At 37.5% G+C, this 14,442-nt stretch overlaps 1 protein-coding gene across 7 annotated transcripts in view; it reads left to right on the forward strand.

Moving 5' to 3' along the window:
* The window catches only part of PLXNA1 (plexin A1), a 452,635-nt gene that overhangs the window by 392,600 nt on the left and 45,593 nt on the right, over positions 1 to 14,442 (forward strand). For all 7 annotated transcript variants that reach the window (XM_039321819.1, XM_039321814.1, XM_039321820.1 and 4 more), the window contains one exon: positions 10,772 to 11,028. In XM_039321819.1, coding sequence (XP_039177753.1) covers positions 10,772 to 11,028 — 257 coding nt within the window. The remainder of the gene's footprint in view (positions 1 to 10,771; positions 11,029 to 14,442) is intronic.

Genomic DNA, 14,442 nt, shown 5'->3' on the forward strand with positions numbered 1-14,442 from the left:
CAAGCTGTGGTGCTCAACTTTTTTTGAGTTCTTTAAAATCTGTTTTCCTGATGTTCATGACACATGACTGCCTTCTCTACATCCCCTAGTTACCTTGTACTCCATCTGGACATGGTTGCTTTCTTTCAAGGCTTGACACTTTTGATCTATCCATCATTCCTTCCTGTTGGTCAGGATTAGGTCTAGAATAAGTGACCCTTTATTTCTTTTTACCCTGTCTGAAAAATGAGCCTTCAGCAAGAGAAAGAAGAAATCTGGATACTTCCACTTGTAGCTGAGTTAGTTTTCTAGCAAATAGCAGGTTAATTGAAGTTTCCCATTGCTACTCTAAGCTACCTTCTTGAAGAATTGGTAAGTTGAGTTAGGAAAGCTTTGTTCTTATCTTCTGCCTGTAGCCAACTTCTGCTTAAATTCCCACAATGATACTTTGTTACTGCTTTTGATTTTTTTTCAAATAATTTGAATGGATTTCTCTATCTTGTTTGAGAATTACAGTAGCTGAAGTCTAGAAAATTGAAAGGGCACTACATCAGGGAAGACAGTATTAAGACAAAATCTACTTTTTGTTCATAGAATTTCAAATGGAATGTAAGAACAAATACATGGTTTGTGTAATGCTTACAACTTTTGTTTAAAAAAGAAAGTGATCTATCTTCTGGTTGTAGAGATTACTTTTTAAATTTTTTTGCAAATAACCTTAATTTTTAAGAGAAGTTTATGACCCTTGTTGTCACTGCTTTTAGTAATAATGCCTTTTATTTCTCTGTTCATACTTAGTACATCATTATTTGTTAACCAAATCAAGAATTCAGGCATTGTTTTAAAAATAAAGCATGGTCATTGCAGGTATTGAGAAGTAAGTACATTTGCTTATGGATTTGACTGAATTGGCCATTTTTTTTAGCAAATAATATTTTTTTTCTAACTGTAAACATGCAGAAAAATACTGAGCTCAGGTATGGAAATAGAATAATACTATTAATACTAATACTAATACTAATAATAATAAAGTTGGAAGGGACCTTGGATGTCATCTAGTCCAACCCCCTGCTCAGGTAGGAAACCCTATACTATTTCAGACAAATGGCTGTCCAGTCTCTTCTTAAAAACTACCAGTGTTGGAGCATTCACCGCTTCTGGAGGCAGGTTGTTCCACTGGTTAATTGTTCTAACTGTCAGGAAATTTCTCCTTAGTTCTAGGTTGCTTCTCTCTTTGGTTAGTTTCCATCCATTGCTTCTTGTCCTGCCTTCAGGTGCTTTGGAGAATAGCTTGACTCCCTTTTCTTTGTGGCAGCCCCTGAGATATTGGAACACTGCTATCATGTCACCCCTCATCCTTCTCTTCATTAAACTAGACATACCCAATTCCAGCAAGTTTCCTTATATGTTTTAACCTCCAGTCCCCTAATCATCTTTGTTGCTCTTCTCTGTACTCTTTCTAGAATCTCAACATCCTTTTTATGCCATTGGCTTGAAACATATTACAGCTGTAAAATCTTTTGTGAGCCATTATGTCTTTAAGGAAGCAAAAATAGCCAAAAAGATAAATTTCATGATCTACTATGTACATTTGATAGAGGCAGACCATTGCAATAAAACAGTGGCAAAGGTCTGAACACAGTCTGTCACGGGGTGTTCCCAAAAAAATATTGTTCTGGAAATGCCTGTTTTTATGTCACAGGTATTCCAGATTCATTCATATCTGAATCAGGAGTTTAGCTTTTTATCCTATCTGAAAGATAGATGGGGGGGGGGGTTGGCCAATCCATGTTTCAGCTCTTGGCAGTGGCATTGTTGTGATCACACTTTGCCTGTCATTACCTCCTTAATTATTGTGAGGGAAAAGAGAGCAAGAAAGGGCACACATCAACCAGAAGACAGGGATTTTAACTTTCCAGTACAAAGATAACCTGCAATGAAAAAACTATAACATTCAAACAATACCAAATAGGAGGCATTGGGTAATAATATCCATGTTAACAGAACTTTCTTTATTCACATTTCTTTATTACAGTCAATTCAGCATGCTCCCTCCATTCAAAACTCTGTAGCCAAATAAGTTGCATTTTCATTTATTTGAATTATTCAGGTTATTCTCAAGAAAAATAAGGATAATCCAGATTGCTATACAGTAAAGTATAGAACAGTGTATAATACAAGAAAATAGATAGTTCATAGATTTGATCTAGCAGAACTCTAAAATACAAATTATAATGAGTAAATTGATAAGAATATAAGCCTTCCCCAGTTAAATGCTATGTATTGTAGAATTTGAATAAAAATAAATTTGTATTCATACAAATACAAATGTTCTTATATTCTCAGAGCTGGAGGAGAGCCTTAATGGCAGTGTGAATAACATTCTGACCCAATTAGCAGATCTAATAAGTTTCCTGTCACTTTATTTATTCATTCATCATATATATAGGGCCACCCGACTCACAAAATGTGAAATGTGATACATATAATTCTGAAAAGATCTTCCCCTCTCTTTTATATGTCCAACAAAGTATGATGGAGATTCCAAAAGTTGTTTGTATTATTTTCTTTGGCCCTAATAAAGATACTCAACTGTCAGTTTTGGATTTTTTTTTCTAATGGAACAAAGCAAGTAGGATTGCCTTTTATCTTACTATGTCAAATACAACATCAACAATTCTTAAAATCAATATGACAAGTTTTTGTTCATATGTCTTAACTAGAAAATAATGTTTGTTACTCTAAATGGCAAGGAAGGAATATGTCTTTCTCTCTCTCTCTCTCTCTCCCCTTCCTAACGTCTTGTGCATGACACACACACCCATCTAATTTGTTGCACTGTAAGTACAACTCTTCTTGTGGGTTTAAGTTGCTGTTTTATTTCTTCTATGAAAATTTAAAGCCATCATACCCTATTGCTCATATATTTCTGTTAATGAATACATACCCCTTAAAAAAGAGTGACAGTGTGGGCGGAGGAAGGAAAAGGAGAGAATTGTTGTTTCATTGCTTTCAGAGCTGTTGATAACTAGCCAAGCCTGTTGAGAACAGATGTTTTGTGCTACTGCTTCTACTAATACAACCAGTACTCCGCTATGCTTGTTATAAACAACTTGTTTAGGACAAAGCAAATTTTAGACCTTATCAGCTGTTGTGAGTTTTGGGAAGCTGAGCACACCACCCAAGAAAGAACATGCTGTGTGATCCTCCTTTCATTTCATGAAGCAAGCAAAGGCTGTTATTTAATGAAAAGTTGAGAAAGTGGTTTTGAATAAAGTCACCTATTTTATCTGCCAGGAATAGAACGCTGTTCTGCATCTTCATATCACAATTAGGAGCAACTCAGGTCAAAATACAGCCCTCATCCTCATGTTTCTTTATTCATTGGTCATATGGAGAACCTCCGAAAGAAGCCTATTTGGAGGTAATTTGAATGGAATGGAGAAACAGTTGATGAGGAAAAGAATTTCTTTCCTTCCTTCTTCCTTCCTTCCTTCCTTCCTTCCTTCCTTCCTTCCTTCCTTCCTTCTTTCCTTCCTTCCTTCTCTCAGAGGTTTTTTTGAAGAGGCAACTAGACTTTCTTGTTTTTCTTTCAAGACGCTTTACTTCTCATCCAAGAAGCTTCTTCAGCTCTGACTGGATGATGGGGAATGGAAGGATTTATATTCCTTGCAGACCACTGATCATTTGCATTCTTAGAGAGTCCTTGAGGTCACTTGGAGCTTTATCTGTGTCCTCCTGAGTGGTATAAATGGGTGTGGAGCCTTCTTGGATTTGCTAAAAGGACTGTGTTGTAGACAGGAGATAGGTGATGTCATATCCCTCCCCCTCTTTTGAGAGAGGGCTGTTCAATTGTGTTATAGATGGCCTCTTTGACCCCTCGTTCAAACCATCAGTCCTCTCTGTCTGAAATGTGGACTTTGCTGTCTTCAAAAGAGTGGCCTTTGTCTTTTAAATGCAGATGGACTGCTGAATCTTGTCCTGATGGGTTCATTCTCCTATGTCCGTCCTTCCTTCCTTCCTTCCTTCCTTCCTTCCTTCCTTCCTTCCTTCCTTCCTTCCTTCCTTCCTTCCCCCACATACACCCCTAATTAAAACAAGGAATGGGGGCTAATTCAGATGCCTCATAGAAGGAACCAGGTCAGTCAGAATCAGCTAATTTTGCATATATTCTCAGTCTTTTTTCTCCAGACAGAAACAAGAGAGCATTTATGAGAGCTGCTTTCCCTCACTCCCAAATATGATCTTGATCCAGTCCATGTCTTATATTTTTATGATTGTGCCTGAAAAAAAGCATTAGCTGTGTTACTTATTCCTCAAAGTATGGGAATGGCAAGCATCAGTCAGTATGGTCATGTGGGTATTGGGGTTTGACTTCTAGCCCTCATTATGCTGCCTGATGGCAATTTCAGTTGGAGACATTATATTGATCCAGAATTGGTTTCAGAATTGTAGGCTCCTGTGTTGTTGTATTTAGCAGTTAAGATGGTTAATCTCTAACTCAGCAATGATGAACCCCAAATTGCAAAATAAGGGGGGGAGGGGAATCTTCCAATTTCTAGCAATACAATTCTACAGAATTTGTGGATGATTTGGTTCACTGCTGATGGAAAATCTTACCTTATCCTTCTCTCCAGATCTTGAGTCTCCACTGGCATACCAGTTTAGTCCCAGAAGATGATTTGACAGTTTCACAATTCCCCCTTTACGTTGACCACACAAGGTTTTGTGTTTTGCATTTTATCCTTAGGTAAAATACAACCCACTTTATAACCTTAGAATAGATCTGGACTGTATTGTCTTTTTCAGTTCTTTGCAACTGAAAAACTCTATAATAACCAAAGCTGCTGGGATGAAATAAGCAACGTTGCTCCTTCTTCCCTTCTCTTCTGTAAAGGATCAAAGACAGAATGTGTGTGTGAGGGGGGAGGGGGCATCTAGAAGGACATTTTTCGTTTCTATTATTCCAGGACCATCTCACATTTCCCAACTGTGGTTTAGAAGGATTGGGGAATAAAAATGGTCCTGCCTTGAAGTGCCTCAAGAACATGGTATAAACATTGTGGAGACAGAATTAGTTTAATCTAAATAAATATGCTTATTTACATGCATACACACACAAGCACATGGACACATACAAACACTGGCAACATATGGGTGAGTTAGTACCCTGTGTAATGGGTTCTTTTCTGTAGCAACTATGTTGTTGAAAATAGCTGCTTTTGTATGACTATACGGATAGAGAGAATCTCCCACCTTTTGCTTTGTGTTAATGATATAAAACAATTTTGCACAAGTGCTTCTCCATGCAGCGGGTTCCCGCTATAATTGATAAATGTAAATTCAAATTCTTATGAACATGTCACAGAGGACAAAAATAACTACTGTTGTTTTGTGTCATGAACTGGAGTCTTTTCCCCCCAGCACTACCAGCAATTTAACAGTTTCTGACCAAGTAGATCAAGTACATGAAAACCAGGGAATGCTAGCCAGGACAAAAGGCAGGGAGAATGGCCAAAGGGAAATGATGTATCTAATTAGTAACATAGGGCACATATAAAAATCAAGATAATTTATAATTCAGATGCAAGAGAATGAGACTTGGGGAATACAGTATTATAAGATGTGACATTAGTAGACATTACAGAAAACAATTAATTTTTTTTGTGGATAAATGGAGTGGATTTCAGAAGCCAATAACAGTGACCACCAACTCCCAAACGATATTACTTTCCACTTCGTGCCTCTTCTTCAGTCACTTTTTTGGCTCAGCTTTGAACTCAGAGACCTGTAGAGAGTAGAATCTCTGAAGTGTGTCCCATTTGGGACAGGAGTCAGGCTTGGTCTGAATCTAATACTCATCCCTAGGAGAGCTTAGATTTTGAGGAGCAAGTTGAACATTCAGAAGAAGAGATTGTCTTGCAGGTATCCTTTATTTGGGTTCTGAATCTCACTTCTTAAGGTAAATGCAGGGGAAGGGCTTGCCGAAAATTCCCTAGAAGTACAACTGCTTTGTCCAATCTGAAATCCTAATTTTTAAAAAATATTTGAATTGTCCTCAAATTATCAAACTATTGCCAATTGGATCTTACATTTTCATGCAATTTTCTTGACCATTAAGCAAATCTCTGTATCCTCAATTGCAAGCAATTGGTTGGCAGTAATAACCGTTGGTAATTGCTGGTGAACAATCTTGATTGAAGATAATATTTTCATATGTACAAATTTATATTTAAGAAATACCAGTACAAATGTGTAATCCATATTCTATATACTATTCAGGAGATATACAGTACTTGCCCTGTGCTTTTGATAGCCACAAGAGCTGTATTAATGAACATGAGATATAAATCTATTTAATTTTCATTTATTATTCATATTTTGCCATCAGTATAAAGCTCTTTGCTTTATACTGATGAATGAAAAACCTTTGCCTGAAATACTTATTTTACAAGAGGAAGGTGGGTATTTGTCTTGAATGTCTTTAGTTTTAATTACCTGTTTGCCTGGAAAAATATGGAGATTGAACAGTGTGTCAGCAGCCTCAAATGCTACAAGGTCTTTCCTGCCTCTGTTCAGATGCTTCCTGCGTATAAGTATGGAACTGAGGCACCAGGTAGAGCACAACGGTAGCTAAATAGAAATATTTCTCCATTTGAGTCCCTATAGATCAGATGTCCTGGTCATATTTAGTAATTTATTTTCTGTTTCATGCTTAGATGGACCATATGACCCAATTCCATTGCTAAATCTCAGGGACAGACGATAACATTTACAGTCACGTATAGAAAGTCAAAAGATCAAAATTTCCTTTGGGTTGTTTGCTATGCTCAGATTTAGCCAGGAGGAATCTGGCAATTAGTCCTGGGTCAAATCAAATGTTTTGGCAATTCCCATTTAGGGATGGAGGCAGAATTCTTGTTGGATAAAATTTTAAAATCTGATGGTATGTAAATATAAAAGGTAAGGGATTAAAAAAAATCATGTAGTTTCTTGAAAATTGTACACTGCAAATAATGTATTGTAAATGTTAAAAGAAGAGTTATCATTTTTTTATAAAGTACCGTAGTTACTTTTTTTCTGTATGTTCCTAGCTTTAAAGTTACTGTGACAAATATGCTGATGTTGATCAGATATCATTAATAAATTCTATATTTTCTTTGATCCTAGCAAAATAGAGAGTAGAGTAGAAAAGAGAATAGAATAGAATAGAATAGAATAGAATAGAATAGAATAGAATAGAACAGAATCTGGAAGAGACCTTCTAGTCCAGTCCCCTGCTCAAGCAGGAGAACCTATACCAGAGGTAGGCAACCTAAAACACTCAAAGAGCCACTTGGACCCGTTTCCCACTGGAAACAAAACACTGGGAGCCGCATATATATATATATATATATATATATATATATATATATATATATATATATATATATATATATATATATATACGTATTTCGATAGATAAAAAGGGCGATCACCAGGAAATAAAACAACAAAGTTTTAATAAAATAACCAAGCTTTCGATGGCTCAGAATCTGCCATCATCGCCAGGGTGTAAACTAGTCAATGGGAAACTTGCTTATAAATGCAGCTTGGTTATTTTATTAAAACTTTGTTGTTTTATTTCCTGATGATCGTCCTTTTTATCTATCGAAATGTATGTACCCAGGAATCACTCTTTGATTTTTAGCATTATTTTTATACATACATACATACATACATACATACGCTTCAAGCTGTTCTCCAACAAGCTCAGGGGTAGGCAACCTCGGCTCTTTTATGACTCATGGACTTCAACTCCCAGAATTCCTGAGTCAGCATAGCTGGGCTAGCTAGCTCTCTCCTGCCCTTCCTGTTTCCTGCTTCCTGCAGAGATTCAGCAAAGGGAGGAGCTCCGCCCAATAAGCTTTTCAGCTCCTCGAAGAACACCATGAGTCCACTCTCTTTTTTACACACAAACACAGAGAGAGAGAGAGAGAGAGAAAAGGGAAGGCAGGTGCCTCTCTCTGTCTCTCTCTCTGTCTCTGCAAATGGCAGAGGAGACTGGGAATCTTAGGGGAAGGCTTAAAGAGCCACATGTGGCTCCAGAGCTGCAGGTTGCCGACCTGTGACCTATACCATCTCAGATAGGTGATTGTCTAGTGTCTCTTCTTAAAAACCTCCAGTGATGGAGTGCCTACAATTTCTGAAGGCAAACTGTTCCACTGCTTAATTTCCCTCACTGTTAAGAAGTTTCTCCTTAATTCCGGGCTACTTCTCTCTCTGATCAGTTTTCAACCATTGTTTCTCATCCTGCCCTCTGATGCTCTAGTGCAGCGGTTCTCAATCTGTGGGTCGGGACCCCATTTGGGGTCGAACGACCATTTCACAGGGGTCGCCAAACAACGCAGTCCGCCATTTTTTCCCCTTTTCCTTAGCTGTGCTACACCCTTTTATTCTATTGGCTTTTGAAAGCCAATAGAATAGACTCTCTTGAATAGAGTCTAATTCTATTGGCTTTCAAAAGCTAATAGGAATTGTCCAGGCTGTCTCTGCCCTGCAGAGCTTGCCAAAAGTCCCATTCTGCAAACAGTGCTGCAAGTTGTCTGCAGAGAAGGTGAGCTGTCTGGAAGTTTCCACCCCTCCCTGCTGAGCAACTACTAAAAATGTGAGTAAAAGAGGGCCAGGGTTGGGAGGTGGGAGGCCGGCGGGCGCAGGGAGGGTTGCTGGCACGCATAGGGCCCGGCGGGTGCCTTACCTCCCTTGGGCTGGGCCAGCTGGTGGCCCAGCCGGTGGTCACCCTGCGCCGTCGCTGTCCCTTGCCAGCTATGCCTCGGCCAGCGCAGGGGGCAGCACCACGGATGCGCGGCACTCCCGGGCAGGGAAAGTCCTCAACTTATGACCGGTTGAGTAGTCCTAGACTTACTACCGGTTGGGTAGTCCTCGACTTACTACCAGTTGGGGGTCGTGGCATTAAAAAGGTTGAGAACCATTGCTCTAGTGAATAACATGACCCCCTCTTCTTTGTGGCAGTCCCTCAAATACTGCAATACTGCTATTATGTCTCCCCTATTTCTTCTTTTCTTTAGACTAGCCAAACCCAAGTCCCGCAGGCCTTTGATCATCTTTTTTTGTGATATGGTGACCAAACTTGGCTGCAATATTCCAGGTGTGGTCTTACTAGGGTTTTATAAAGCGGTACTAATACTTCATGTGATCTTCATTCTATGCCTCTGTTTATACACTGATTACACTGCAAGGAATCTGCAATGCCTATGAAAATACAGTATTTTAATAATAAATTGGTCTATGGCTGCACTCAGACCTCTTCCTTGAATTGATCTCTGTATAAAACCAAATATAGATACAATTGTCCTGTTTAGTAGCCGTTCAACTCATGACAGTGCTGAAGAAATAGGTTTATGGCCAGTCCTTGAACTTATGATAATTACAGCATCCTCATATAGTTACATAATTGCAATTTGGGTGCCTGGCAACCAGCACACATTTATGACAGTTGCAGTGTCCCACAGTCATGTAATTGTCATTTGCGACCTTCACAGACAGCTTCCAACAAAGTCAGAGGGAAGCTGGGAAGCTGACAGTAACACACAAGTCCCAATCATCTGATGTCACACTTAATGACTGCAGATGATTTTCTTAGTATTTGCAGTTGAAGCAATGTCATAACACAGGTATGGTCACATGATGTTTCACTTAACGACTACTTAGTGATGGAATTGCTGGCCCAATTGCTGTCATTACATGGGAAACACCAATACAACCTTCATAAACTGCTTATCTGGATCAGTCTTCTCTTCTGCTATTGAATTTTGCTACTTCAGTTCCATAGGCTCAGATTGGTATGACAGTAGCTTCGTTTGTTTCAATAAATTTGATGTGATAACAGACAGGACAAGAGAACTGTGAGCATATCATTTTCTTTCAATATTATGTTTAGCGAATGGATGGGCTAGAATTTGAGTCAGATTTGGAGCAATAGGAGAAAAAGATGGAAAAAGTAGAGAAAACTTCTGAATTTAAGCATTATTAAATGACTCTCCAAACTGATATCCATGCCCTGGGTTACCTGTTTTTATTATTCACATTTTGTATGCACACAAGTGTACAAATGCATTAAAAAACAGGACAGAAAGGAATTCTGATGTTTTCCAGCACTCAAATTATCATTTTTACTGAAACTTTCCTGAATGTTTGTGTTTTGTCCATGAACAAATGCCCAGGCTCAGTGGACTGAGCAATAACCAGACAAAAGAGAGATCTATTCCAATATTATTTGCAAACAAGATCAGTTGATTCATGGTCTCAAAATTTGGAGAAAATTTGAAATAAATCTTACAAGTAAAATTGTAAATTACATATATTTCATGTATGCAGTCTTTGAAAATATCTGTTCAATAAGTGAATTTCTAGAATAGCTGCTTTTAACGAATTAACAACATTAAGGGAGAAACTGTTATATGTACACAGTGTGAACTTCTTAAATAATGAAGTATTTAAAAAGGGGGGGGATTCACTGAGTCCTGGGAAGACATAGCTGCAAAGGATTTAAAGGATTTCATATTCTTGTTGTATGCACTAAATTATGAGGTTTGGAATGAAACTCCTACAAAGACAAGACATATTCACATATAATTAGAAACAAACATTAAAAAGTGATTTATTTGTTGGCTAAACCCCATGATTCTATTTCATGCCCAAAATCTCACCTGATTCTGTACCTGACTTTCCTAATCTCTCTGTATTGTTAAAATACTCTGAGGTAACTGCAACCATATTTTCTCTTCCTCAGGTCCAGGCCAACGTGGAGAAGTCTTTGACGCTTTTTGGGCAGCTCTTGAACAAAAAGCACTTCCTGTTAACCTTTATTCGAACCTTGGAGGCCCAGCGTAGCTTCTCCATGCGTGACAGGGGTAATGTGGCCTCTTTAATTATGACAGCACTACAGGGTGAGATGGAATATGCCACTGGAGTGCTGAAACAGCTTCTCTCAGATCTGATTGAAAAGAATTTGGAGAGCAAGAACCATCCCAAATTGCTTTTGAGGAGGTGAGCATTTGTATAGCATTCTCTTAGTAAAAGGATTTGTGTGGATATTTAAGTCAGGGTATTGCCTTTTATTTTGTGTTTTTCAACAATTCTGACCATAGATTTAGCACTAGAACTGTGCCCCATAAATAGCTATTTCCATGTCTGAGCATTTCTCAAAAACAGAGTGATCGCTATTAGATGGAATATTCATGAAACTGAGCAAGTAGGGAAGTCTTTTTGGCCTTTAGTATTTCAATTATGAGTTTGAACATTTATGAGTGGTAAGAACTTAGAAGCTAGAATATTTTCATATCTTTCTAAGTCAGATATCAAAACAAGGTGATAAACAGATTGGAGGAAATGTTTGTTTCAGTAGACAAAGATATCAAATTTCTGTTAAATGTCAGAACAGACACTTAAATGTGTCATCATCTCTTTTAAATAAAACTTTAATGTAGAACTCCACATTATACACTATTTTCAACAACATTCATTCTATTAGCATTCTCTGTACAATACTGTATTTTTCTGTCTATAAGACGCACCCTCTCCGGGCCGATCAGCTGTTCGGTTGAGCGCTGAACAGCTGAGCTGGCAAATCCAGAAGTTCAGCTGGCCAACAATCTTGCCCCCTCCTGTTAGTGGCAAGCCCACAGGGGCTTGACACCTGCAGCAGGCAGCATGTCAACCCACACAGGCATGCCCTAGGCTGTGGAGGTTACCATTATTTTTCCGTGTATAAGACACTGGACTTCTATAAGATGCATCTGATTTTTGAACAGGGTGTTTGCAGGAAAAAATAGTGTCTTATACATGGAAAAATACATTAATTCTATGCTTTATTAAACAAATAATATGTTTCTATGTGTAATCGTGATAATGTGATGTAAAAATCAAAAGAAAAAAAGCTTTAAAAGACTTTGGAAATGACCATAGGAATGATTGTATAGCATTGAAAGGACAAATGTATGATTTGTAGTGTCTTGTTTATTAGTGGCTTACTGCTGTGTCTTGTTTATTAGCATTTGAGGGTTGTTTTTTTTTAAACTCAACAGAAGGCAATGAAAAAGAATAGAGCACTTTGTAATTTGCTCTCTTTTTCTTCCTTCTTTCAATTTATTTCCTTCCTTCCTTTATTTTTTTTTTAATTTGTGAGGGTTACCAATACTGTGTCACATAGATATTCTGTTTTTATAAATGTCTCTAAATCCAGAGTTGATTAGTTCATCACAAATAATGTCTATTGCAAAGTTACTGTCTTTCAGTAGTATTTGTTTCTGATGGTAGGGAGCAAGGCATTATTATTCTTCAGGCTCAAAAGGGACATATCCTCTTTCTGCATAGAAGTGCATCAGACCTCTATTCGCCATGTTATTCCTTCCCAATTGTTTCTTCAAGATTACTTCTTCAACCTCTAACAAGTGATTGTTTCAGAATAAAACAAGATTTTCCTGAGTATTATCTCAACACGGGTGGAAAATGAGTACATGTCAATAATGTATTCTACTTCCTCTGTCGGTTCTGGCCCATCAGGTTTTTAACATGATCATGTAGTGGACATACCAAATAGTGGCACATGTTAAAAGGATTTCTTTTGAAACTTGGTACCGTTTCTTATACTATTACATTGGGACAAATAATTCTTTTATTCAGTGAGGAAACCTCAGTGAATTCTGGCTTCTAGATATAATCTCCTATATTATCCTTTCTTAAGTCTGTAAACAGTATATGCCTCCTAAATATAATATGTAAAGTAAGCTTACATTGTGAATTTATATGGTATTGTAGATATAGCAAAACTTATGCTATCAACTTCATTATCAACTTATCCCTAAAGAGGCTGGGGTCTGAACATTTTACTTCTGGTATGTACCAGCTAGGTTTTGAAGATCTTTGGACAGGGACTTTCTTGTAGCATTATAGTTGATTGGTACTAGCTACTAATACAGGATGCTACAGGGCAATATATTGTGCGTGCGTGTTGTATGTGTAAATGTCAATGCATTCTAATATAGAACTAGAAAATAGAAATCATAAGACAAGAGAAAGAGACAGTTAGTTTTGAAGAAGAGAAGCAAATGTAAAAATGTTATTCTTATGTGCTGCCCAGAGTTGCTTTTGGTGAGATGGGAAGCTAGACAAAGTTGATATATAAATAAATAATGTAGTTTGTGTATGTATGTATAGTATCATTCATAAAGTTTATTTCCCTAGTCCTGATCTTATAGTCTTTCCCTATATCACTTCCTGCAGAGGAAACTTTGCCTTTACAGCCTTAACACTCATGTTCTATGAAATCTGTATTATAAAATGTAGTCCTGTGAACATATGGCCATGTAGTAATTAAGCCTTGACTACAGAAAGCCATCTCGGAACAACAGCAGAAACCTGAATATTGTTATTTTTACTCAGAGCCAAGTTTATTCCAACAATTGGATTTATAGAACTATCTGTTTTATATTTCAGACTTCTCCCCTTCTCCCACTTTTTTGAGGGACACACATTTTTTCCACACTAGTGTTTCTATCATGCTGAATGCAAGCTGTCATTCTTTATCTTATATCCAGGCTGCATACCAGAAGGGAATTTATTTAGAATATCTACTAGTTGGGAACTAGAACTTAGGTCATTTGTGTTTCAGTTTGAATCCAACAATTTCCACTCTTACCCTCGTCACAACATACCAGGCCTATTTTTATGAGGAAAGCAAAAGAGAGATACAATGAGCAGAAAGCCAAATGTGGAGACATCATCTTCATTTGGTCAAGGCAGAAGGTAGTCAGGAAATAACATTTTCCACGTTCCTGTTCTGTTCAGAACAATCTGCACTAGTTAACTACTTCTTTCTGCCTGATAGTCCTTTGTGTTGTGTAGACTTACTCAGAATCAATGTAGCTTCTAGACTTAGAGAATTGAAATTTAGATTGTTGTGGTTTTGTTATTTTCAGTAACACTCTCTATCTGTTTCCTTATAGCAATGAAGAAGTGGTTACCTTCTTGAGGTCATTAGTGTTGCTTGTGCTTTCGTGATCATTTGAATATGAAATAGCTGTTCTGATGATTAATAGATGGAGCAGTCAAAAAAAGTATAAATAATTTCAATCAGAACCACCTGCATTTTTTCATGCTGAATAAATGTGCATAGTTTAAATGTTTGATAAATATGTTAATCTTAATGTTTACAACAGAGACATATTCATATCCCTGTTGTAAACACTTAAGCTTCTTAACTCACTTGATGCCACATGAACTTTTTAACCCTTTTGGATGTCTCTATTTGATTTTTTTTTCCCCAATGGTAAAGGGCAAGAACCCATCTGGGTTTTGCAAATTGATTTAAGTCCTTTGATTGTTTCTAAGAAACAAAGATGGATTTTGAGAACTGGAGGAATTCCCTCCATCCTTCATTACTATTTCATATTTATACTCGCT

Source organism: Crotalus tigris, unplaced genomic scaffold (assembly GCF_016545835.1).
Source record: "Crotalus tigris isolate CLP2741 ecotype Arizona unplaced genomic scaffold, ASM1654583v1 scf7180000023829.5930981, whole genome shotgun sequence".
Taxonomy (NCBI): domain Eukaryota; kingdom Metazoa; phylum Chordata; class Lepidosauria; order Squamata; family Viperidae; genus Crotalus; species Crotalus tigris.